Genomic DNA, 27,174 nt, shown 5'->3' with positions numbered 1-27,174 from the left:
GCCAATAAAAAAATGTATTATGTTAATATGGCCCCCAAAGTTTTATGGGAGGCAAAGTATGTGAAATTTTTAAGTAAAAACAGAAAATCAGGATAAGTAAATAAAACTAAAAAAAAAAAGACATCACCAGTCTGAATCACAGTTTCAAGCCCTGCCTCTGCCAAAAAAAAATGTCCGGTTTATAAAACTAATTTCAACAGAAAGGGACTTGTAACTTTAAGTCTTTTTAGTGCTCCTTTTGTCAGCAAAAAAAAAAAAAGTAATATAAAAATGACATTAAAATTAAACCCCATGAAAAAAAAGGCAAAAACTATTTGAATATCTGTACGAGAACATTTTTAGAGCTGTTAAAAGCACATTTACAATAGAACCCGAAAATGTGCCTGATCAGGAATGGAGCGAAAATATCCTGGTTTGGAACTGGTTAATTTGCAAAAGAAAACGTACTGGAAGTAGTAATTGTGTGTCTTTCGGATTCTGAGCTTTTCTTGAGCTACAGTTTCTGTGGTCCCCACTAGGTCTTTTTTTAATTTGACAGTGCAGTAATACAATGTCATGCATGTGACCGCAGCAATCAGTTGTTGTCCACACTGGTGATTGTGTCAGCCATACTGATGTCCATGACTACCTGGCTTGGTCAGGTGAGGACGTGCTGCCCGAATAAACAAGTCAGGGCCACACGGGACTGGAATAGTGGAGAACTAAAAAAAAATGCGCACAGTACGTTTTCATGGAATACTATTTTCAAATCTCTGAATTTACTTTAACAATTATACTAAGTAAATCAATTTGTGTCAGATTCCCATTAAAATTATGAACTAGAACTAAAAGAAAAGGAGAGTTGAATGATGAAAGGGCAACAGCAGACCAAAGCCATGTTTAAAGTACACACTGAAAATTCTCTTAAAAATATTATTTTTTGTGATATATTATATCACTGACTTGCAGATGCTTTCCTGCACAACGGAGTTCTGTAGGCACTTGGCCTCTCTGTTCCGGATCATGGACAGTTTTCTCTATAAATATTACGATCTAGGGAGTCGTTGTTTCATATTAAAACACTGGTCTATTTTTCCATTTAGTGCCATTAAAAAATACACAAGCACATTAAACTTTACAGAAAAATGTTAAATCCCAGCTGTGACTGCTCATATTACAGGCATCTACCACATTCCACCTCTCGAAGAGCAGAAACTTTTCAAAAGTGATTTCTAGGTTTGCCCGCAACTCTGTTTTCTGAGGATTTTGGATGACTTATACATTTATGTTTACTGAGTATAGAGAATATAAATATATATAATACGTGGTCAAATTTGTTGGTACCCCTCGTGTAATGAAAGAAAAACCCACAATGGTTGCAGAAATAACTTGAATCTGACAAAAGTAATAATAAATTACAAATCTATGAAAATGAACAAATGAAAGTCAGACATTGCTATTCAACCCTGCTTCCATGGAATTTTTTCAAAAATTAAACTCCTGAAATAGGCCTGGACAGAAATGATGGTACTTTTCTTAACTTAATATTTTGTTGAACAACCTTTTGAGGCAATCACTGCAATCAGACGATTCCTGTAACTGTCAATGAGACTTCTGCACCTCTTGACAGGTATTTTGGCGCACTCCTCATGAGCAAACTGCTCCTGTTGTCTCGTGTTTGAAGGTTACTTTTTTCCAGATGGCATGGGGGCCTTGTGCTGGTGGCCTGGTACCTGGGGTACTGGTGGCCTGGTACCTGGAGTGTTGGTATCTGGGGTGCTGGTGGTCTGGTGCCCTGCTGCTGGTGGCCTGGTACCTGGGGTGCTGGTCGCCTGGTACCTGGGGGCCTGGTGCCAGGGCCAGTGTCTTGCTGTGAGCGGAGTGGCAGAGCAGAGTGAGCGGCCACTGGAAAGCCGCTCACTCTGCTCTGCCTCACAGCCAGACACCTGCCCCGGTACCTGGCCCCGAGCTAGATACCGGCCCGCCTCACCTCTTCTTCCGCCGCCACCCTGCGATCCCTCTCTACCACCACCGGTAAGTTGCGTTCGGACCATAAGGTGCACCCCCCATCTTCCTCCCAAATTTGGAGGAAAAAAGTGCGTCTAATGGTCTGAAAAATACGGTTTATATACGTGTATGTATGTATGTGTATATGTGTGTGTGTATATGTATATATATATATATATATATGTATATATATATATATATATATATATATATATATATATATATATATATATATATATATAATAATATGTGTGTGTATGTATGTATACTTTAAAGTTTTTTTTCAACAACTTGCTAATCCAGATGTTTTACACATATTCATGAAAATGTGACTTTTACTAAATGTCTTTTTTGTGTGTGTCTTCCTGGAGAAAGGTTTATGTAGGAGTTTTCAATTTGGTGCATTTTTTAAACTTTAGCAGATTTGCGATTTTTGTTGCATAAAAGTTGCAAAACCTATTAGACAAAAATAGCCGTTTTCATTTTGCAACAAATTCTTGACCCACCTCGTGAGTATCTTGTAATTTGTTACTTATTAGTGCTTAAAGTAAATTTAGCAGAGGGTGGCACATTTGGGAACAGAGGCCTTGATTCATCAAAGCGATTACACCAGAGTTCTAGTGTAAATCACTTTGAAAAGTCACAATTTTTTTGCGCCACTTGAAGTTGATCAAAAATTTTACAACTTTTGGACTTTTCACACCAGTTTTATCCAGCTCTGCCAAAACGGGCAAGACAGGAGACAGAACAGGTGTGTGACCCCAGCTCGTTGACTTCATGACAAGCTGTGGCATACCTTACGCCTGAAACATTGCTTCAGTTTGGCCTTTAAGAAATTTTAAGCCTTCGGTTAGGAAAGGATGAACCTGATTCATTTGTAAGCCAAAACCAGGAGTGGTGAGAAATACAGTAGTGGTGACGTGTTTCTATTATACTTTTCCTCTGATTGTTCCACTCCTGATTTTGGTTTACAAATACTGATGTGAAATACTGACCCTTGAGACTCCGCCCAGGCTCCACCCCAGCTCGTCTCCACCCCTACAAGGAGCCTCTTCTGGCCGGACCCTACTCTACTCTAACCTATTAAACATTTCTTAGAATGCCCAATACTCTTAGGTATATTTTTATTTATGGGAATGTGTCACATACATTTTTTAAAATGACCAATAATACCACATACAAGGGATAAATACCACCACACTATGACCATATCACATATTACCACCACATAGTGACCGAATAATACCACATACAAGGGACAAATACCTCTACACCATGACCAGACCACACATTATCACCACATAGTGACCAAATAATACCACATACAAGGGACAAATACGCCACACTGTGACCAGATCACATATTACCACCACATAGTGACTAAATACTACAATACTGATCATTAATAAAAAAAAAAAAAAAAAACATTATACTAATATTACCATAAGTACCATTATACACAGGATCTCTGTACATAGTATACAGTGTCAATGTACAGATAACACACTGACTAACAGGTGACGTCTCTAGTTGAAGTCTTTCATCTTCGCTTTTCCTCTTCATCCAGAGCTGACCTCCATCACTTCTTCCAGCCAAGCCTTGTCTCTGCATAAAATAACAGTTATATAGAGCAGCTTACAGAGCACATTCCCCAATTTTACCCTAAAAAATAACATGCATCACAGCAGTAATAATATCCTTTGATTAGTCCCTACAGTAATAATGTCTCTCCATCCTGCCTCCATGTCTCTCCATCCTGTGGAGATTGTTTAGTCTGAACTACACCTCCAATGGAAATTATAATTCAGCAGCACAATTAATGATTAGAAAAAGTGTCATGCTGAGTCAAATGTGACAGCTATAGGTGAGAATGAGAAGAAAAAATGCCTTATTGCTAATGTACACTAAGTCTGCATTGACTGTTGAATCATTGCAATCGCTTTAATTATCCCTAGGGAGGGAGTAATGATTGCCTGCTGTCAATGACGGTATCTGTCACTACTGTGTCATCATGATACTGTTGCAGTGACATGTTAAATGTATGGCAAATTGTGCAAGTGTCTTCTTCCCATGACCTAAATATGTCACAGGGTGGGAAGGGGTTAAAAATGACCTACAATTTGCTGGAAAGTGTAATGAAGTAAAATAAGTTATATTTAATTAGGAAATCTAAATTATTCGCTCTGGCCTTAAAGAAATGGAGACAAATGTCACTAAAGTAATGCTTTCTGCTGTCTCACTATTCTTTCAATTGTGTCAGACTTCCCGCTTTTGAGCTGGGAGATACTGTGTGGTGGAGACTAGGATTGTGCAACAATGTAAGATGGGTTCCTGTGTATGATGGAGCTGCAGGAGAAGTTGGAGATAAGTAGCTACTGTACATCCTGTGACAGTCTCATATGGCTGTCAGTGTGCAGTATGTAGTGTGATTCATAGTCCATATTAACCCTTTATCGTTAGCTGAATCTTTCATTTGCACTTTAACCTTTTCGCTGTTCCTTTTTTTTTTCGCTGCTGTATCCTCCTCCCATATCTATGCTGCTAATAATATTTATTGTAAAGTATTTGCTCCTGGCGGGAAGTGGGGATTTTTTTCATCTGTATTGTTTTGCTGATTAGCAACAAAACATATGAACTCCATTTTGTCAGTAATATACTATATCCACCCAACCCCCACCCCTCTCACAGTTGGTACCTCATTAAAAAAAAAATCTGTCATTGCTCCACTGTATCCATAAGAAGATGGAAAATCCAGGTTACAAATACTGTATTATGCATCATGATTTGCTTTTTGTTCTATCCATATCCGTTTTACATTGCCGTGTTACTAAAGATTCTGCAATGATCTGAAATATTTACTTTGGTGTTTTCTAGCAGTTTACTGTTCTCATGACTACCTCTGTATAAATGTATCTTGTAGATGTTGATATTTAGATATCCCAAAAGTAATGCATGTAAAATTCACTAATGGACACAGTTTTGTTTTGCATTGATCGCTAATGAGACCTGTATATCCTTTCACAGATGAAGATGATGAAGGCACGTCATATGCAAGCAATGAAGGACCTGAAAGGTCATCATCCACATACCAACCAGGAGACATGCCAACTTCAAACTTCACTGGAATCCAGATTCCTCCAGGGGCTCATGCTCCAGCCAACACACCGGCAGAGGTTCCACACAGTACTGGTAAGATCGCCTCTGTTGTACCCTGCTCGCGCCGCTCATCTGTGGCTGCTGGGTTGTAAAGCTTTAGTCAAAAGTGGAGACGAAATACAAAGGGCAGTTCCATATTCCACCCATTAGCTGATATCTGCACCAGCAGCCAGCGTATGTGTATGCTGTATTCAGCTCCATACATTGCTGTCACTTGTTTAGTAGCCGCTGCTTGGTACTGCACATTATTTCCTATTCATTCAAATAGGAGATAAGGTGCAGTACCAGACTTTGGCCATGACATGGCTACTGCATTCTGCCCTCCACGATGCTTCTATCTGGCAACCGCCAAAGCCAAAAACAGCTAATTGGTGGGGATGTAAGACCCCCACTGATCTGATATTGACGACATATCCTATGGCGATGTCATCAATATAAAAGTGCCAGACAATCCTGATAACATACAGTATACTAAAATATATACACACGTGGTCAAAATTGTTGGTACCCCTCGTTTAATGAAAGAAAAACCCACCATGGTCACAGAAATAACTTGAATCTGACAAAAGTAATAATAAATTAAAAATCTATGAAAATGAGCAAATGAAAGTCAGACATTGCTTTTCAACCCTGCTTCCACAGAATTTTAAAAAAAAAAAATTAAACTCATGAAATAGGCTAGGACAGAAATGATGGTACCCCTGAAAATAATGTGACAAAAAGGACATGTTAAATCAAGATGTGTCCACTAATTAGCATCACAGGTGTCTACAATCTTGTAATCAGTCAGTGGGCCTGTATATAGGGCTACAGATACTCACTGTGCTGTTTGGTGACATGGTGTGTACCACACTCAACATGGACCAGAGGAAGCAAAGGAAAGAGTTGTCTCAGGAGATTAGAAAGAAAATTATAGACAAGCATGTTAAAGGTTATAAGACCATCTCCAAGCAACTTGATGTTTCTGTAACTACAGTTGTACATATTATTCAGAAATTTAAGATCCATGGGACTGTAGCCAACCTCCCTGGACGTGGCTGCAGGAGGAAAATTGATGACAAATCAAATAGACTGATAATACGAATGGTAACAAAAGAGCCCAGGATAACTTCTAAAGAGATTAAAGGTGAACTTCAAGCTCAAGGAACATCAGTGTCAGATCGCACCATCCGTCGTTGTTTGATCCAAAGTGGACTTCATGGGACACGACCAAGGAGAAAACCATTGTTGAAAAAAAAATCATAAAAAAGCCAGACTGGAATTTGCCAAACTACATGTTGACAAGCCACAAACCTTCTGGAAGAATGTCCTATGGACAGATGAGACAAATAATGGAAGTTTTTGGCAAGGCATATCAGCTTTATGTTCACTGACGGAAAAATGAAGCATATCATGAAAAGAACACTGTCCCTACTGTGAAACATGGAGGAGGCTCTGTTATGTTCTGGGGCTGCTTTGCTGCATCTGGCACAGGGTGTCTTGAATCTGTGCAGGGTACAATGAAATCTCAAGACTATCAAGGGATTCTAGAGAGAAATGTGCTGCCCAGTGTCAGAAAGCTTGGTCTCAACCGCAGGTCATGGGTCTTGCAACAGGATAATGACCCAAAACACACAGCTAAAAACACCCAAGAATGGCTAAGTGAAAAACATTGGACTATTCTGAAGTGGCCTTCTATGAGCCCTGACCTAAATCCTATTGAGCATCTTTAGAAAGTGCTTGAACATGCCGTCTGGAAAAGGCAACCTTCAAACACGAGACAACTGGAGCAGTTTGCTCATGAGGAGTGGGCCAAAATACCTGCCGAGAGGTACAGAAGTATCATTGACAGTTACAGGAATCGTTTGATTGCAGTGATTGCCTCAAAAGGTTGTTCAACAAAATATTAAGTTAAGAAGAGTACCATCATTTCTGTCCAGGCCTATTTCAGGAGTTTAATTTTTGAAAAAATTCTGTGGAAACAGGGTTGAAAAGGAATGACTGACTTTCATTTGTTCATTTTCAAAGATTTTTAATTTATTACTTATGTCAGATTCAAGTTATTTCTGGGACCATTGTGGGTTTTTCTTTCATTAAATTATACAGTTCTGACGTCACTTTGTGGCAATAACTCTGGAACGGTTCAATGTATCCCAGTGATTCTGAGATTGTTTTTTTTCTCTGCACATTGTATTTAGGACGATATTTTTTGAGTTTGTGACAATATCGGAATTTAAGCGAGAATTTCACAATTTTCAAACTTTTAATTCTTATGCCCTTAAACCAAAAAGTTATGTCACACAAAATTAGTTAATAAATAACATTTCCCACATGTCTACTTTACATCATCATAATTTTTGAAACACAATTTTTTTTTTTGTTAGAAAGTTAGAAGAGTTAAAATTTGATCAGCAATTTCTCAATTTGCTAAGAAAATTTACAAAACCAATTTTTTTTAGTCACCACCTTACATTTTAAGTTACTTTGAGGGGCCTATGTGACAGAAAATACCCAAAAGTGACACAATTTTTAAAACTGCACCCCTCAAGGTGCTCAAAACCACATTCAATAAGTTTATTAATGTTTTTTTATGCTTCACAGGAATTAAAGCTATGTGGAAGGAAAAAAGTAACATTTTCTTTTTCCCACAAATATTTGAATTCAGCCCCAAATTTTCACAAGGGTAATAGGAGAAAATGTACAACAAATAGTGTGGTCAATTTTCTCCTTAGTACACAGAGACCCTGTATGTGGTGGAAAATTACTGTTTGGGTGCACGGCAGGGTTTGGAAGAGAAGGCGCACCATTTGACGTTTGTAACGTAAAATTGGGTGGAATAGATAACGGACACTGTCGTGTTTGCAGACCCCCTGATGTGCCTAAATAGTGGAAGCCCCCGCCCCACCCCTCAAGTGACCCCATTTTGGAAACTACACCCCTCAAGGAATTTATATAGACGTGTGATGAGCACCTTGAACCCACAGGTGCTTCATAGAATTTTATAACGTTGAGCCATGAAAGTGAAAAATTACATTTTTCCCACAAAAATGCCGGTTTTGCTCCACATTTTTCATTTTTGCAAGGGTAACCGGAAAATTTGGACTGTGCAATTTCTCCTAAGTACACAGATACCCCATATGTGGTGGAAAACTACCTTTTAGGCGCATAGCAGGCTTCAAAAGGGAAGGAGCGCCAACTGAATTCTGGAGCTCAATTTTGGCTGGAGTAGATTGCGTTTGCCAAGTCACATTTGACATGCCAAAACAGCAAAAAAAAAAACAACCAAGAAACACTAGTGACCGTATTTTGGAAACTGCACCTCTTGAGGAATTCATCTAGGGGTGTAGTAAGCATTTTTAACCTTCCGGCAATTCTCAGAATTGTATAACATTGGGCTGAGTAAATGGAAAATTTAAATTTTTCCACAAAAATGGTGCTTTGGCCCCAAGTTTTTAATTTTCTAAAAGGATAATAGAATAAAATGAACAGTAACATTTCTTGAGAATTTTCTCTTGAGTACACCAATACAACATATGTGGTCAAAAAATACTTTTGAGGCACAGTTCAAAGCTCAGAAGGGAAGAAGCGACAAATTGGAGTTCAGATTTTGCTGGAATGGTTAGAGGATGCCATGTCACATTGACAGAGCCCCTGAGGTGCCAGAACAGCAGAAACTCCCCATAAGTGACTCCATCTTACAAACTAAATGTATTTATCTAGGGGTGCAGTAAGCATGTTGACACCACATGTGCCTTACAGAATTTTATACCATTGGAAGGTGAAGAAAGAATAATTACATTTTTACCACTAAAATGTTGTTTTAGTCCTAAGCTTTCATTTTTTACTTGCTGTACCCGGCCACGCGTTGCTGTGGCTCAGTCTAGTTAAATGGAAAAGAAAGAAAAGAGAAGGCGCACGTTTGTAAAATATTTAATTTCACAATGCTTGTGGGTATACAATATTTTTTGTTGTTCCATTTGCCGACTATAGAACACGCAACATATAACTGTCCATGTGGGAAGCAATCAGTGTCTAGATTTAAACTGCACAATTCTAAAGATTGGCCCTGAGCTTTGTTGATGGCGATTGCAAACGCCAATCTAATTGGGAATTTATATATATATCAGGTAGGGCAATGCTGGCGCTGTTGATAGTTGTACCCATCAGGCAGGCATGGTGGCAGCCTGTACCCTGTGACCCCTGCAGGCCTATACTCTGCACAGGTCACTAAAGAGGTCGGTACTTGCTGTCAGGTGTCACAATGTAGCCGGTCATGTCAGGGATTGCTAGTTTTGCAATTCCCTAGTACAGAGGAAATGTGATAGGAGGGGGCACAGAGACGAAGGCAGGCAGAGGAGGAGGGGGTGATCTGCTTGACATGTCCCGGGTCGGTACCGGCCTGATGACGGCGCCGGAGGCGCAGTGGGATTTGCAGTCGCTCACTATCCACCCACTGCTGCGAGGCTTGGGCCCAGCTCAGCGCCCAGAGCAGAGGCCGCGGCCTGCGCCTCTCCGTACAGCCTCCCTCCCCAGCTTGTTGTTGCGCAGTCAGAATTGAGACTCACCTGCCAGAGAAGAAGCCACAGCAGCGGTGCCAGAGAGCAGAGGCGGCCACCCCTCAGGCAGTGGTGGTGGTGAGCAGCAGCGTCTTTCTGCCTCGAACAGACAGTCTCGTCATTCCCCTCCCCCCCCCCCCACCACCCCCAACCTCCACGGCGGACATGAAAGGAGCAGAGCACAGGCAGCGACTGGGGCGAATGAAGGAGAGGGAGAAGGGTTTATGAATGAGATGTCACTAAGGAAGGGGTGAATGCCGGGTGGCCGGAGACAGTCAGCCTGGGACTGAGCTCTTAACACCCCCTTTCGCTGTTGCTTTTACGTCCAACAGCTGGTATATAAAAACATAGTAGGTATATAAAAAACATACTTGTATTCGAATGCAACGTTGTGTCAAAATTTCAAAGCAATCGGTGAAGAACTTTCGGAGATTTAAAATTTTGAACAAACAAACATTTACATTTTTATTTATATAGTTAAGGGCAAATAGGAAATAATGGACCTCACAGCTTGTTGTTGTGCAATTTCTCCTCAGTGCGCCAAAACCCTACATGTCATCGGGAAATACTTTTCAGGCACAGTACAAAGCTCAGAAGGGAAGGAGCGCCATATTATAGTGCAGATTTCTTATGGTTTGCCGGTGCCATGACCCACTGGAAGAGCCATTGAAGTGCCAGAACTGCGGAACCTCCCCATAAGTGACCCCATTTTGGAAACTACACCCGTCTAGGAATTTATCTACAGGTGTAGTGATTATTTTGAATTCATAGGTGTTTTTCAAAAACAAGAAGCAGTGGATGTTGCTGAGTGAAAATTGCAAATCTGCCAATGTTGTGCCCAGTACATTGTGCTCAGCTCGTGCTTCTAGAGACATGGACCCCGTAAATTAGGAGAGCTCTCATTGCTGCAGAATTGCCAAACATGTGCATTTTGGTGGAGTCGGTATGTATAAAATGGACCAACTCCAAAAATATATAATAAATTGGTACATTAGTACAATGCGGTATGTGCTGAATATTTTTTCATAAGAATTTGGGAAAATTATGAAATGTCCTATAAATGTCTGTTCTATTCCTGATCTAAGGGTCTAGACTTTTAGTTTACATTAATCTGTGCTGCTCTTTATGTACATGCTCAGTAGTGAAGCTCTTCCTCTACAGATCAGAGGATAAAGGCACTGGGAAGGAATGCCTGCACTCCTCTCAGAACAGCTTGAGTGAACAGGAAATAGCTTGATTATTTTATCATAGTGGTGAAGAAAAGCCTGATGATACCATTTTACTACAGTAAATTTATCACTTAAACATGAGCCATGTATGAGGGAGTCGGGATGTCTGAGTCAGGGAAATTGAGAAGTCGGAGGTTTGGCTTACCGACGCCAGAGCCCTGAAATATGGTTTGTTCACACTGTGGGACTCAAAAGTGAGAGGGGGGCTTTTGGATTTGAGAGCCCAGAATTTCCTAGATTTCTTTTGTGGGGTGAGGAGCCATTTCGCTTTTCCCAGAGCCTTTGTACTACCAGTAACGTGAAAGCGTCTATATTTCCATTGACAGATGACAGACCTTAGTGGGCACTTGCTTTTTTTTGTGGATTGAGTTTGAAGTTTTATTGGGAACATTTTTATATTTTGGATCTCATTTATCCTGCTCTTTACACTTACATTGAGGTTTCCATCAAAATCTCAGAATGACTTGATTCAGATTAACCCCCCAACAGGTCCATTCACTATAAGGAAGCAGAGTTACTCTGGACTCCGTGTGACCGCTGTTCATTGATATCCTTCTTTTCAGAAGTGCACAAAACTGTGGCTGTCATAGACCAGAGAGAGTCGACAGTGTTTCATCTGCCTCATTATAGGGAATCTTCCACCGGGGGTTCCTTCTGAATCTCCTATGTCAGAGATTTACACAGAAACCCCGATGTAAGCACTCAGCGTAGAGCGCAGGATAAATTTAAGCCAGCCATACTGCGATCTTTGTGAGAATGAACGAATAAACAGCCGGTGGATAATTGCTTTTATTTTTTACGCCGTTCCTCGTGCGGCATAAGTGATTAGACTACTTTATTCTTCGGGTTGGTGCTATTACAGCTATACCAGATTTTTATCAGTTTTTTTCGGTTTGGCTGCTGTCCCACACTAAAAGACTCCTTTTTGTAAAAAAAAAAAAAAAAATTTGCATTGCCATATTTTGGGAGCTATAATTTTCTATATTCCTGTAGACAGGGTCATGGGAGGGCTTATTTTTGTTGTGAAACAAGTTGACGTTTTTATTGGTACCATTTTCGGGCACATGACATTTTTTTAATCGCTTTCTATTCTGACTTTTGGGAGGCAGATGGAACAAAGATAGTTTTATTCTTTGGATCAGTACGATTACAGCAAAACTACATTTATATAATTTTGTGTTTTGGCACTCTTGCAAAAACAACTCCTTTTTCTATAAAATAGTTTTTGTGTATCACTTTCTCTACTCATGGTTATTGGTTGGGTGAAGCTATTTAATGTCAAATTACTGTGTTTTCTCTTTTTAAATCTTAATGACAACCAATAACATCCAATGACCCTGATCAAAAGTTCACATACCCTGATTTTTGCCTGATAACTAGTGTTGAGCGAGTATGTTCGGGTAACCCTTTCGCCGAGTATACTCGGCTGAGCACCGAGTATAATAATACATGTGAGGAATGCTGGAAAAACAGGCATTCTTCACATGTAGTAAATCTGTCAAACAGTTGCAAATCATGTTCACGGAGCGAGGAAAACTTAAAGCTCGAGCATTCTATAACTACTCGGTGCTCGGCCGAGTATACTCGGTGAAAGGGTTAACTGAACATACTCGCTCAACACTACTGATAACATGTTCAGAATTTGACACAAATGGGTTTGAATGGCTACTAAAGGTAACATCCACACCTGTGACCTGTTTGCTTGTAATCAATGTGTGTGCATAAAAGCTGAGAGAGTTTCTGGGATCCAGACAGACTCTTGAATCTTTCATCCAGCCACTGACATTTCTGGATTGTGAGTCATGGGGAAAGCAAAAGAATTGTCAACGGATCTACGGGAAAAAGTAGTTGAACTGTATAACACAGGAAAGGGATACAAAAAGATATCCAAGGAATTGATAATGACAGTCAGCAGCGTTCAAACTGTGATTAACAAATGGAAAATCAGGGGCTCTGTAAAAACCAAACCACGGTCAGGTAGACCAACAGAGATTTCAGCCACAACTGCCAGGAAAATCTTGTGATGCAAAGAAAAAGCCACAAATAACATCAGCTGAAATTCAGGACTCTCTGAAAACTAGCAAGATGCACAATAAGGAGCCACTTGAAGAAAAATGGGCTGCATGGTTGAGTCGCCAGAAGAAAGCCATTACTGCGCAAATGTCTCAAAGTATCTCGCCTACAATATGCCAAACTGCACAGAGACGAGCCTCAAAACTTCTAGAACAAGGTAATTTGGAGTGATGAGACCAAAATTGAACCTTTTGGCCACAACCTTAAACGTTACATTTGGAGAGCGGTCCATAAGGCCTATGATGAAAGGAACACCATTCCTACTGTAAAACACGGAGGTGGATCGTGATGTTTTGGGGATACGTGCGCTACAAAGGGACAGGAAACTTAGTAAAAGTTGAAGGAAAGATGAATGCAGCACTTTATCAGCAAATACTGGAGGCAAATTTGCACTCACCAGCCCGGAAGCTGTGCATGGGACGTACTTGGACCTTCCAACATGACAATGATCCAAAACACAAGGAAAAGTCGACCTGTCATTGGCTACAGCAGAACAAAGTGAAGGTTCTGGAGTGGCCATCTCAGTCTCCTGACCTCAATATCATTGAGCCACTCTGGGGAGATCTCAAGCGCGCAGTTCATGCTAGACAGTCCAAGAATTTACAGGAACTGGAGGCTTTTTGCCAAGAAGAATGGGCAGCTTTACCATCTGAGAAAATAAAGAACCTCATCCACAACTACCACAAAAGACTTCAAGTTGTCATTGATGTTAGAGGGGGCAATACACAGTATTAAGAACTGGGGTATGTGAACTTTTGATCAGGGTCATTTGGATGTTTTTGGTTGTCATTAAGATTTAAAAAGAGAAAACACAGTAGTTTGACAATAAATGGCTTTACCCAACCAATAACCATGAGTGGAGAAAAAGTTTTTTTTGTTATCATTCATATTTTCTGAAACAAGGCCAAGAAAGCAAAAATTCTGCTGGGGTGTGTAAACTTTTGAACACAACTCTAACAGCTTATTTTTTGTAGGATAAGATGACATCAGCGATCCCATTTTTATTTATATTTGACTTTTTGATTGAATTTTGTTCCACTTCTTTTTTGGTGTTATGATGAAAAAACATATTTTTTGCCACGTTTTTTATTAAACTTTACGGAGTTCACGGAGTTAGATAGTGTGACAGTTTTATAGGAGGGGTCGTTACCAAATGTGTATTTTTTTTTTTTGTTTTATATTTTATTTTACATAAATATACCTATTTATTGATTTAATATTCTTTTCAATTTTTTATGTTATGATTTTTAAAAACCTTTCATAATTTTTTTCTTAAGTAGTGTCTCTATGGGACTTCAACTGTTATTACTCTGATGACTGGTATAATGCATTGCAATGCATTATATCTGTCAGTGCTGCACTGACAGAAGCCTCTTAGGCCATGCTCCTGGCATGGTCCATACAGGCTACTGTAGCTTTCAGACCCGGAGGTACTCATGATCACCTCGTGTTACTATGGCAATGGCATAAAGTTCCTATGCCGATTGCATGGAAGAGGAGGCTCCCTCGCTCTCCCAGCCTTCTAAATGCGGTCATCGCTAACTATCGCAGCATTTAGGGGGATAAATGGCCCGGGACGGCGCGTGCACCACTCCTGATTGTTACAGCCGGAGCTCGGCTATAACTTAACCCTGATCTCCCTGCGGCGATCGTGCGGGCACATCTCCTGCATGATCGCCATGACTTAAATTTACGTCATTTTGCAGAAACCTGTCCCCAATCATGACGTAAACGTACGTCAAATGTCGTGAAGAGGTTAAAGGGAGTTTGTCACTAGGTTTTTACTATGTAATCTGAGAGCTCCATGGTGTAGGGGCAGAGACCCTGATACCAGGGATGTGTCCTGTACTGTGCTGTGCTTTACTGTTTCAATACAATCTGTGTTTTATCAGCAGTAGAATATCACTACAGGACAACTGGCCTCTTGCTTGCTAGTCCATTGACTGCCCCAGCACTGATTGGCAGTTTTCTGTGTATACTGTATAGTGACAGAAATTGATGAGGGGGTTACAAGGCTCAACATGTTATCTGCTAGCTGTGCAAAAATATAATTGTGATTCCGTCATAATTTCTGCATCCAGTATTCTTATTGACATCACTAGAATTGGAGTCTCTGCCTTTACTACATACTGCAGTCAGATTACATAGCAAAAACCTGCTGACAGATTCCTTTTAAATAAGCTTTCTGACAGACCCGTTAGGTCATCCTACAGGTTAAAAAAAATATTAGTGCAAATTGCTTATTTCAGTACACCTGCAGAAATGGGGCATTTTGTGTTATACACTCCTCCCCATTGAAATTGCAACACCAAGAAGAGAAAGTTTTGAAATGATGGAAGTTACAGAATCAATAGACATCTTATTGATATGCCAATGATGAAAAAATGGAAATGTTTTCACAACATTTCAGTTTATTCAGTATCGAGTATGAGCACCATATGCAGAAATATACGCACTTACATGCCTTGACTGCGATCAGTGAGTTTATAGATGGTTTTCTGAGGACCGTTCTGCCACGATGAATGCACTTCGACACCAAATCAAGATCTTTAAAGGGGTATTCCCTTCTCCAAGATCTTATCCCAATATGTAGTGGGTGTAATAATAATAATATTAGCAAATGCTTCCAATTAGAAATGTAGTATAGTATTTTTGATTTGCTATGTCTCTTTCCTCATGTGCAGGCGTTGCAGGACCTTAGGTATCCATGGTTACGTCCACTGATAAAGTGACAGTTAGCTAGCGGCTAGTGGTCGTAACCGTGGATACCTAAGTTCCTGTATTGCCTGCACATGAGGTAAGTGCCGAATCAAAAATACTATACTACATTTCTAATTGGAGGTATTTGCTAATATTATTATTATTATTATTATTACACCTACTACATATTGGGATAGGATCTTGGAGATGGGAATACCCCTTTAAGTGCTTGTATTTCTGTATGTGGCATTTATACTCTATACTGAATAAATCGAGATATTTTGAAAATGTTGCTTCGGTTTTTCATAATTTACATACCATTAACATGTCTATCGATCCTGTGATTTCAATGATTGAAATTCTGAATGAGGCGTCATAGGCTTACATTGTAAAAGACGTCTGACCCATAGAGCACAGGTCTGAATAGTCTTGGGAACAGTGAGGTCACAGAGGAGTGGCGTGGTGCTGGATACCTGAGAAGGCAGGGATCGGTGAATATATTTACACACTGAATATACAGTACATTTTCACAGGTTTTGGGGAAAAAAAGTTAATTGGGGGCTCCGTAATGCACGTATGTGTCAGGTCCTTTAGAGAATGTGATTTCCCTGTGTCGAATTCCATAAGAGTTTTAGAAACCTCTCCATTTTTAACTAGACAAGTGTGTGATATTACTGGGTCACTTTTGTGGTAACAGCATTAAAGTAGACTTTGCATTCTATAAAAGACTTCTGTGTTTAATCCTGGGTGTTTGAGAGAATCTTTTTTTTTTTTTTTTTTTTTTCAGTTTTACTCCATATCTTTACCATATATTTGTGATCTTATATCAAAGTGAGAATGCAATACATTTCCGCTAATATTTATCATCTTTCCTTTACTGGAAACTTCTCCTCCCGTATGTCAGTAGTCTTCTATGCAAAGGAAAGGAAAGTTGTTCTTGTTGAAAGATTTATAGTAACTGCCTGTATTTTCTGGTAGTGAACAAAATGAGCGCTTATTTCATCTTTCAAAAACAGCATTGTGGATAATAGGGGTTAACACTGCACCTTGTTATTGCTACTCAGATATTTTGTATCTGGTCGTATAGTAATATGGTCTTTTTGTGATGGTGCAGTCTGACCAATATTAATGTGAATTAAATGAATAGACAGTCAATATGACTACAAAATCTTGTTGGTAGTACAAACTTTCTTTGCTGTGAATATTATATTCTAGTTACTCTACAGCAGGGGAGGGGATTTTTTTTTTTCTGCCAAGGGTCATTTTATTACTATTTATCATTATAGCGCCATTTATACCATGACGCTTTAGGTTAAGTGCACACGTAGCGTTTTTGATGCGTTTTCGCGGCAGTTTTCCCACGCGGAAACGCCGCCTAAACACTCTGCTAGCTATTGCAATTTCCGCTCAGGCTTACCATCGCGGAAAAAAAACACGTCATGTCCATTGTTTGGCCATTTCGACCGCAAACTCGCGTCCATTGACTTGAATTGAACCGCAGCCAATCTGCAGGTATAATATTTATACCTGCAAATTTGTTGCATTTCAATTAAAGCCAGTAGGCGCAAATTCGCAGAGGAAACACTGTGCAGGTGGTACCTGGGTCAGGAGAGGCGAACTACCACTCCTCTCATCCGACCGCTGATAACAGCGAGAGCGGCACAGCTTGGGGGAGCAGTAGTCTCCTCAGCCAAGCTGGCGTGCCCGCAGTGGTAAAAAAAGAAGGAAAAAAAAAACCACTATACTCGCCTATCCGGCGCCCCCCGGTGTCCTCCTGGTCCTGGTCCCCGGTGATGTTCTCCTCCCGGCGGCCGGCAGTACACTGCTGGGAGCGCGCTTGCTTGTTAATGTATAATATTATTTTGTGTGGCTTTGCCTGTCTGATACTCTTTTTATCAGTAATCTGTTTTGTTATTTGTGTTAATAAAAAGTATTTTACGATTTGGCTTACACTGCTGTGTATTTATATGATTTTGACACCAGGGGATGGCTAGCTAATCAGAGGCAGAACTAACACCATGCTTTGCTACACAGTATAACACCTTCCACCATCAGATAAAGTCTATAATGAGAGGACAGACATATATTAGTGAGTATTGAATGGAATGCAACAGATAACATAGCAAAGATACATCAAGCAGAGATATACCATTAAATTGTTTCAGGGGAAATAGCAGCAGATGATATACAGCCATCAGAGATATTATACCTGTGTGAAGAGAGAAGATGATGGGTGTTAGTCCACTGCCGAATGAAATAACTGCACACACTTAGCGCCTATGACCTTTTGCGCAAGAAGACACGTTCATGCATCCCACACACGTGCACCCCTTATGGTCATTTGGATATTTACAACATCATTTGGGGGCTGTGCAAAATTATCAACTTGAAAATGACCCCCTGTTATAGTTAATCAAACAATTCATTGACTCACCCTTAATGTGATGGCTGTTGCTGCTTCTCTTTGGTGCGGATGTGATGTTAGTTGGTACTGATGATGTTGCTACTTGTAATTGCTTTTCCAGATTTGCATTGGTCTGGATCGCAGTTGACTCTCTGCCATGGCAGGTTTTGTAAAGAACTTCCAGCACTAAGTTGTTCCGAACACAGATGTATATTACACTGCTTATCTCCTCATAGTGGGAAATTCATCACTGCTCACATGGGACTAATTCATATACATCACATATGAAACATTAGGGCTGGTGCATATACATCACATAGGAAACACTGGGGCTGAAGGAGCCACACAGGAGACATTTGGAGCTGGTACATAGATCACAGGAGACATTTGGGGCTGGTGCATATACATCCCATAGGAGACATTTGGGGCAGGAGCATATACATCACAGGAAACACTAGGGCTGGAGCATGTACATCACAGGAGACCTTGGGGCTCGATTTATACATCACAGGAGACATTGGGGCTGGAGTATATACAGTACAGACCAAAAGTTTGGACACACCTTCTCATCTAAAGATTTTTCTGTATTTTCATGACTATGAAAATTGTACATTCACACTGAAGGCATCAAAACTATGAATTAACACATGTGTAATTATATACTTAACAAAAAAGTGTGAAACAACTGAAAATATGTCTTATATTCTAGGTTCTTCAAAGTAGCCACCTTTTGCTTTGATGACTGCTTTGCACACTCTGCATTCTCTTGATGAGCTTCAAGAGGTAGTCACCGGAAATGGTGTTCCAACAATCTTGAATGAGTTCCCAGATATGCTTAGCACTTGTTGGCCCTTTTGCCTTCACTCTGCGGTCCAGCTCACCTCAAACCATCTCGATTGGGTTCAGGTCTGGTGACTGTGGAGGCCAGGTCATCTGGCGTAGCACCCCATCACTCTCCTTCTTGGTCAAATAACCAACCATCACACCTCCTCCTCCAACCAGGCATGTAGTGTCCATCCGTTCACGTTTTCTGCGTCGCACAAAGACACGGTGGTTGGAACCAAAGATCTCAAATTTGGACTCATCTGACCAAAGAACAGATTTCCACTGGTCTAATGTCCATTTATTGTGTTCTTTAGCCCAAACAAGTCTCTTCTGCTTGTTGCCTGTCCTTAGCAGTGGTTTCCTAGCAGCTATTTTACCATGAAGGCCTGCTGCACAAAGTCTCCTCTTAACAGTTGTTGAAGAGATGTGTCTGCTGCTAGAACTCTGTGTGGCATTGACCTGGTCTCTAATCTGAGCTGCTGTTAACCTGCGATTTCTGAGGCTGGTGACTCGGATAAACTTATCCTCAGAAGCAGAGGTGACTCTTGGTCTTCCTTTCCTGGGGCGGTCCTCATGTGAGCTAGTTTCTTTGTAGCGCTTGATGGTTTTTGCAACTGCACTTGGGGACACTTTCAAAGTTTGCCCAATTTTTCGGACTGACTGACCTTAATTTCTTAAAGTAATGATGGCCACTCGTTTTTCTTTACTTAGCTGCTTCTTTCTTGCCATAATACAAATTCTAACAGTCTATTCAGTAGGACTATCAGCTGTGTATCCACCAGACTTCTGCACAACACAACTAATGGTCCCAACCCCATTTATAAGGCAAGAAATCCCACTTATTAAACCTGGCAGGGCACACCTGTGAAGTGAAAACCATTTCCGGTGACTACCTCTTGAAGCTCATCAAGAGAATGCCAAGAGTGTGCAAAGCAGTCAAAAAAGCAAAAGGTGGCTACTTTGAAGAACCTAGAATATAAGACGTTGTTTCACACTTTTTTGTTAAGTATATACAGTGGTGGCCAAAAGTATTGGCACCCCTGCAATTCTGTCAGATAATACTCAGTTTATTCCTCAAAATGATTGCAATCACAAATTCTTTGGTATTATTATCTTCATTTAATTTGTCTTCAATGAAAAAACACAAAAAGAATTGTCCTAAAGCCAAATTGGATATAATTCCATACCAAACCTAAAAAGGGGGTGGACAAAAGTATTGGCATTGTTTGAAAAATCATGTGATGCTTCTCTAATTCATTAAATTAACAGCACCTGTAACTTACCTGTGGCACCTAACAGGTGTTGGCAATAACTAAATCACACTTGCAGCCAGTTAACATGGATTAAAGTTGACTCAACCTCTGTCCTGTGTCCTTGTGTGTACCACATTGAGCATGGAGAAAAGAAAGAAGACCAAAGAACTGTCTGAGGACTTGAGAAACCAAATTGTGAGGAAGCATGAGCAATCTCAAGGCTACAAGTCCATCTCCAAAGACCTGAATGTTCCTGTGTCTTCTGTGCGCAGTGTCATCAAGAAGTTTAAAGCCCATGGCACTGTGGCTAACCTCCCTAGATGTGGACGGAGAAGAAAAATTGAGAGATTTCAACGCAAGATTGTGCGGATGGTGGATAAAGAACCTCGACTAACATCCAAACAAGTTCAAGCTGCCCTGCAGTCCGAGGGTACAACAGTGTCAACCCGTACTATCCGTCGGCGTCTGAATGAAAAGGGACGGTATGGTAGGATACCCAGGAAGACTCCACTTCTTACCCCAAGACATAAAAAAGCCAGGCTGGAGTTTGCCAAAATTTTACCTGAGAAAGCCTAAAACGTTTTGGAAGAATGTTCTCTGGTCAGATGAGACAAAAGTAGAGCTTTTTGGCAAAAAGCATCAACATAGAGTGTACAGGGAAAAATAAGAGGCATTCAAAGAAAAGAACACGGTCCCTACAGTCAAACATGGCGGAGGTTCCCTGATGTTTTGGGGTTGCTTTGCTGCCTCTGGCACTGGACTGCTTGACCGTGTGCATGGCATAATGAAGTCTGAAGACTACCAAATTTTGCAGCATAATGTAGGGCCTAGTGTGAGAAAGCTGGGTCTCCCTCAGAGGTCATGGGTCTTCCAAAAGCACTATAAAATGGTTTGAGAGAAAGCACTGGAGACTTCTAAGGTGGCCAGCAATGAGTCCAGACCTGAATCCCATAGAACACCTGTGGAGAGATCTCAAAATGGCAGTTTGGAGAAGGCACCCTTCAAATATCAGGGACCTGGAGCAGTTTGCCAAAGAAGAATGGTCTACAATTCCAGCAGAGCATTGTAAGAAACTCATTGATGGTTACCGGAAGCGGTTGTTCGCCGTTATTTTGGCTAAAGGTTGTGCGACCAAGTATTAGGCTGAAGGTGCCAATACTTTTGTCTGGCCCATTTTTGGAGTTTTGTGTGAAATGATCAATGATTTGATTTTTGCTTCATTCTCTTTTGTGTTTTTTCCTTGCAAGCAAATTAAATGAAGATAATAATACCAAAGAATTTGTGATTGCAATCATTTTCAGGAAGAAATTGAGTATTATCTGACCGAATTGCAGGGGTGCCAATACTTTTGGCCGCCACTGTAATTCCACATGTGTTAATTCATAGTTTTGATGCCTTCAGTGTGAATGTACAATTTTCATAGTCGTGAAAATACAGGAAAATCTTTAAATGAGAAGGTGTGTCCAAACTTTTGGTCTGTAATGTACATTGCAGAAAACATTGGGTCTGGAGTATATAGAATAGGAGACATTGTGGCTGGAGCTTATACAACACAGGAGACATTAAAGCTATAGAATATACATCGCAGGAAACATTCGGCTGGAGCATATACTTCACATGGACTTTGCTGGCGTATATACATTACAGGGACATCGGGGCTGTCAAGTCAGCATTCTTCCCCATGATTGTGGAGCCTACTGAACCCTGTGGAGTCCTACTGGACCTTTTTGAATGCTTAGGAAGCCTTTGCAGGTGTTTTGTTAATTATTTTAATTTTCTGAGATAATGACTTTTGTGTTTTCATTGTCTGTAAGCCATAATTATCAACATTAACTGAAATAAACATTTGAAATACATCACTCTGCTTGTAATGACTATATGAGTTTCACTTTTTGGATTGAAGAACTGAAATACATTAACTTTTTGATGATATTCTAATTTAGTGAGAAACACTTGTACATCACAGGAGACATTGGGGCTGGAGCATATACATCACAGGAAACATTGGGCTGGAGCATATACATCATATAGGAGACTTTTGGGCTGGAGTATATAATTCACAGGAGACATTGGGGCTGGAGCATATACATCACAGACATTTGGGGCTGGAGCATACAACACAGGAGACATTTGGGGCTGGTGTATACATCACAAGACATTTTGAGCTGGAGCATTCTTTTCAGGAGACATTTGGCACTGGAGCATACTTCTCAGGAGACATTTGGCGCTGGTGCATACTTCTCAGGAGACATTTGGCGCTGGTGATTACTTTGGGAGACATTTGGCGCTGGTGATTACTTTGGGAGACATTTGGCGCTGGTGATTACTTTGGGAGACATTTGGCGCTGGTGATTACTTTGGGAGACATTTGGCGCTGGTGATTACTTTGGGAGACATTTGGCGCTGGTGATTACTTTGGGAGACATTTGGCGCTGGTGATTACTTTGGGAGACATTTGGCGCTGGTGATTACTTTGGGAGACATTTGGCGCGGGTGCATACTTCACAGGAGACATTAGGGGCTGGTGCATACCTCATGTGGGACATTTTGGGCTAGTGCATACATTACAAGAGACATTTGGGGCTGGTGCACATTTCACAAGACACCTTTGGGCCTTACATCATGATCGTACATGATGATGATCGTTCATACATCGCAGGAAACATTTGGGGCTGGTACAAACTTCTCAGGAGACATTTGTGGTTGGTGCATACATCATAGGAGACACTGGGGCTGCTATTGCGATCTTCATCGGTGGGATGAGAGCACATTGCATTCCAGCTATGCCCACAAAGTATGTCCAGACACGGACACTGGTCAGCGTCCGGAAGTAATCCTTATTTGCATGCAAAGAGCAAAAACGAATTAAAGGACCGGCCAAAGCACTGTGATCCCCAGGAATCTGCCCTGGGGCCGGAGAAAAGGATATCTTGGGCTGTAAATGACAAGCGGAATGGAGGTTCCCCACCTCTGCTCTACAGTAACGTTAAAAGCATCTGTATTCTGCATCATGTGGTTGTAAAGTAGTAGCACAAGTGATTCATATGCAAAGTAAAAAAAAATTATAATGTAGGGGCATGGGAAAAACCTCCAAGAGTGATGGAGTCAATTTTGAAGAACACAAAGACTTCTGCGTTTCTGAAAGACAAACTTGACAGCACCTTACAATAATTATCCAGAGAGTTGGCATTTGAGTTGGTGCAAATATTCAGACCCCAGTTTAAAAAAAATACATATATTTCTCAATAGAAAAGTTTAAAAATGATAATTTAAATATATTTAATGTTCCTCACTCTAAAGCATTAATTCTGCTTAGTGCTGGCAACCTTTATGCACTATGTATCTCAGTACTTGGTGACCCCGCTCTGTAACTTCGTGGTAAACCGATTTGTGAAGGAGCTTCTGTGGTTGCTAAATGCTTCAATGATTCTATACGTCAGTTGGACTAAGTGGAAAACCTGAAGTGATTAAGAGTTGTCCCAATACTTTTCTCCATATAGTGTTTATCCTAATGGGATCTGATTAAGGGCAAAAAAAGTCAGTTGTCATTTCTGTAACGTTTCTGTTTATTATCCGACATTACTTTTTTGTGAAATAGCCATCTCCTTCTATAATCCATAGCTACTGATCTGAAATCAAAAGGCTGCTTTTATAGGGAACTTTGCAGCATGTATCAGACTCATGGGTGTGTGATCTCAGACAGGTTTGTTTGACTCCGAAATGCTGCAGCGTTTCAGTGAAAACCATAGTTTAAAATCTGTTCGGGGACCGAGCTGCACGGGGGGTTAGTCTGACAGGCTTCTTCTCTTGTGGTTTTTCCCTGCACATGTTTATAGGGACGAAACTTGTCAGTCATTGGCATCAGACTGGGAGAAAAAAAAAATATTTTTCTCTGAAATGTTGCAGTGTCAAACATACCTGTCTGAACTGATACAGCCACAGCCTGATGCATGCTGCACGTGGATCAGACAGCATGTAAGCGCTGTCAAGCTTGACTTTAATGTGCGGAAATGTATTTGCTAACGGCAGAACGTATGGTACGCCATGAGCTGATTTTAATGATCGCTTTTATTATGCTTCTAAATTACCGTAACAAGGAGTTTCCTTTTCTTATCCAGTGTGTATGCTGTAAATCATTTGCACACATTGATATGATTCCTACTACAATACTACATGTCTTTATCTGAGGGAAATCCTTCTGATATCTACAAAGAATACTTCATGTGCTGGTTCAGGTCATATTTATTTCACTTCTATTGTTAATTAGCGGTGCCGCCCCAGGGCGTCTTGTGTCATGCACGTACAGTTATTGGATACATAACCCTTAAATTGTTTCTGGGCCTCCATGTGACCCACTGCTGCTAGACAAACATGTAGGAGTTTATTTCTATTTAATTGAAGAACAATTCATTGGTAGTAAAGATAAAAAAAAATAGTGAAGAATAATGAGAAAATATCTAGACTCTTACATGACAACTATTGATAACTATACCTGTCAAATGCAGAGGTCCCCAAAGTTATAGAAAATTGGTGATGTGTTCAATACGTATTTCACCCGCTGTATGTACAGTATATGGGTTTTACTACAGAATCTGTAGATTTCACCCATGCTATCTGGATAGGAAGTTTAGACAACATAGAAAAAATTGGTAGTGTGTGAAAGAGCAATGCTCTAGTACATGCCTTGACCATTAATGATGTCCCACGTACAACAGAAAATATTACCAAAGATCAATCCGTTTTCCATTGTACCAATATGATTAAATATAAAAAAAAAATTTTCAACGGGTCTAAGTCACATTTATCTATCAATGACATCAGTTAAAATAATACAGGGTCAAGCACATCATAGTATGTTGCCACCATGGTAACATGTCTTAGGAAGAGCGAGGGTGTCCGGCCATGTATCTCTACCAGCATGCCATTCTATGCATACACGTGACTTATACATGGCGGTATGCTATACCGCAGCTTCCTCTCACTTCCGATAACTTTCAGAAGTAGAGGTCTTACTGGAATGGTCTCTGAACACATTAACATTTCATATGAATTCAGTGCATAAAGTGATATTCCCTTCCCTCTTCCCCTCCACCCACTTTTGCTGAAACTGTTTTAAGGAATATACCACTATCTTTTTACAGAAGTGATTTCAGCATAGTAGCGGTTTTATTTATGAGTGATAACGCTGCAGTTTGTAAAGGCTTCTATTGCGTATTCTTCTCTGTTGTTTGGCATTTGCTTCCCTATTCTGGGTTCTGCGTGGCGTGGCCAGCCTGTTCTTTTATGGATTTTGTTTTACATTACTGGTTTCTTATTTGTAAAATGATTTCTTTCAATAAAATTAGATTGAATATAAAATAATATTCTGCGTTAGGAAGTGACTGTTTATTTAGTAACTTCATGTCTTTGTTTTGCAGGTGTAGCAAGCAGTACCGTTCATCCATCACCGCAAAATACACCTTCTGTAGACCCATCACTGTACAACGCACAGCCACAAGGTAAGGATCAGGGCAGGAAAAGTTATGTTTTTAGTGAGCAAATGTGTACTGTACTTTGTGCTACAATAAGCACTTCGATAAAAATCTAAAAACTGATGGTTGCACAACGAATATTATGTGCAAAGAGGTCCGATATAGAGAACATGAAAACTCTAACAGGTCACTAGTGGTGATTAGACAAATCCTGTCACACGGGATCACAGCAGAGCATCCCTGACTGAATACTTATGGTCTTTTAGCTCAATTAGGAGGCTGTCTGATGGAGGATGATGACACTGCCCTCCAAGCAGGCAGAAATTGCACTGTCTCATGCTATTCATGTGATGCTGTGCTGAGGAAAAGACAGAAGGAAGAAATGTAAAAATCTAGATGGTGTCCAACCAATAACAATCAGAGGCTCAACTGTTGGGAAGCAAGTGTACTATATACACTGCTAAAAAAAATAAAGGGAACACTTAAACAGAATAAACTCCAAGTAAATCAAACTTCTGTGAAATCAAACTGTCCACTTAGGAAGCAACACTGGTTGACAATCAATTTCACATGCTGTTGTGCAAATGGAATAGACAATAGATGGAAATTATTGGCAATTATCAAGACACCATCAATAAAGGAGTGTTTCTGCAGGTGGGGACCACAGACCACATTTCCGTACCAATGCTTTCTGGCTGATGTTTTGGTCACTTTTGAATGTTGGTTGTGCTTTCACACTCGTGGTAGCATGAGACTGACTCTACAACCCACAGAAGTTGCTCAGGTAGTGCAGCTCATCCAGGATGGCACATCAATGCAAGCTGTGGCAAGAAGGTTTGCTCTGTCTGTCAGCGTAGTGTCCAGAGGCTGGAGGCGCTACCAGGAGACAGGCCAGTACACCAGGAGACTTGGAGGGGGCCGTAGGAGGGCAACAACCCAGCAGCAAGACCCCTACCTCCGCCTGTGTGCAAGGAGAAACAGGAGGAGCATTGCCAGAGCCCTGCAAAATGACCTCCAGCAGGCCACAAATCTGCATGTGTCTGCACAAATGGTTAGAAATCGACTCCATGAGGGTGGTATGAGGGCCTGACGTCCACTGATGGGTGTTGTGCTCACAGCCCAACACCGTGCAAGACGCTTGCCATTTGCCACAGAATACCAGGATTGGCAAAGTCGCCACTGGCGCCCTGTGCTCTTCACAGATGAAAGCAGGTTCACACTGAGCACATGTGACAGAGTCTGGAGACGCCGTGGAGAGCGATCTGCTGCCTGCAATATCCTTCAGCATGACCGGTTTGGCAGTGGGTCAGTAATGGTGTGGAGTGGCATTTCTTTGGAGGGCCGCACAGCCCTCCATGTGCTTGCCAGAGGTAGCCTAACTGCCATTAGGTACCAAGAGGAGATCCTCAGACCCCTTGTGAGACCATATTCTGGTGCGGTTGGCCCTGGGTTCCTCCTAATGCAGGACAATGCCAGACCTCATGTGGCTGGAGTGTGTCAGCAGTTCCTGCAAGATGAAGGCATTGAAGCTATGGACTGGCC

The 27,174-nt window shown here is 40.8% G+C and overlaps 1 protein-coding gene across 1 annotated transcript in view; it reads left to right on the top strand.

Moving 5' to 3' along the window:
- Window positions 1-27,174, top strand: part of VTA1 (vesicle trafficking 1) — a 243,488-nt gene that overhangs the window by 166,320 nt on the left and 49,994 nt on the right. Inside the window, exons 6-7 of the mRNA XM_073672753.1 lie at window positions 5,011-5,175; window positions 25,579-25,659. Coding sequence (XP_073528854.1) covers window positions 5,011-5,175; window positions 25,579-25,659 — 246 coding nt within the window. The remainder of the gene's footprint in view (window positions 1-5,010; window positions 5,176-25,578; window positions 25,660-27,174) is intronic.

Source organism: Phyllobates terribilis, unplaced genomic scaffold, assembly GCF_046119375.1.
Source record: "Phyllobates terribilis strain yellow unplaced genomic scaffold, ASM4611937v1 Scaffold_3__8_contigs__length_932513732, whole genome shotgun sequence".
Lineage (NCBI taxonomy): Eukaryota > Metazoa > Chordata > Amphibia > Anura > Dendrobatidae > Phyllobates > Phyllobates terribilis.
Note: the sequence above shows the minus strand (reverse complement) of the source record. Positions and strands in the feature narration are given on the sequence as shown.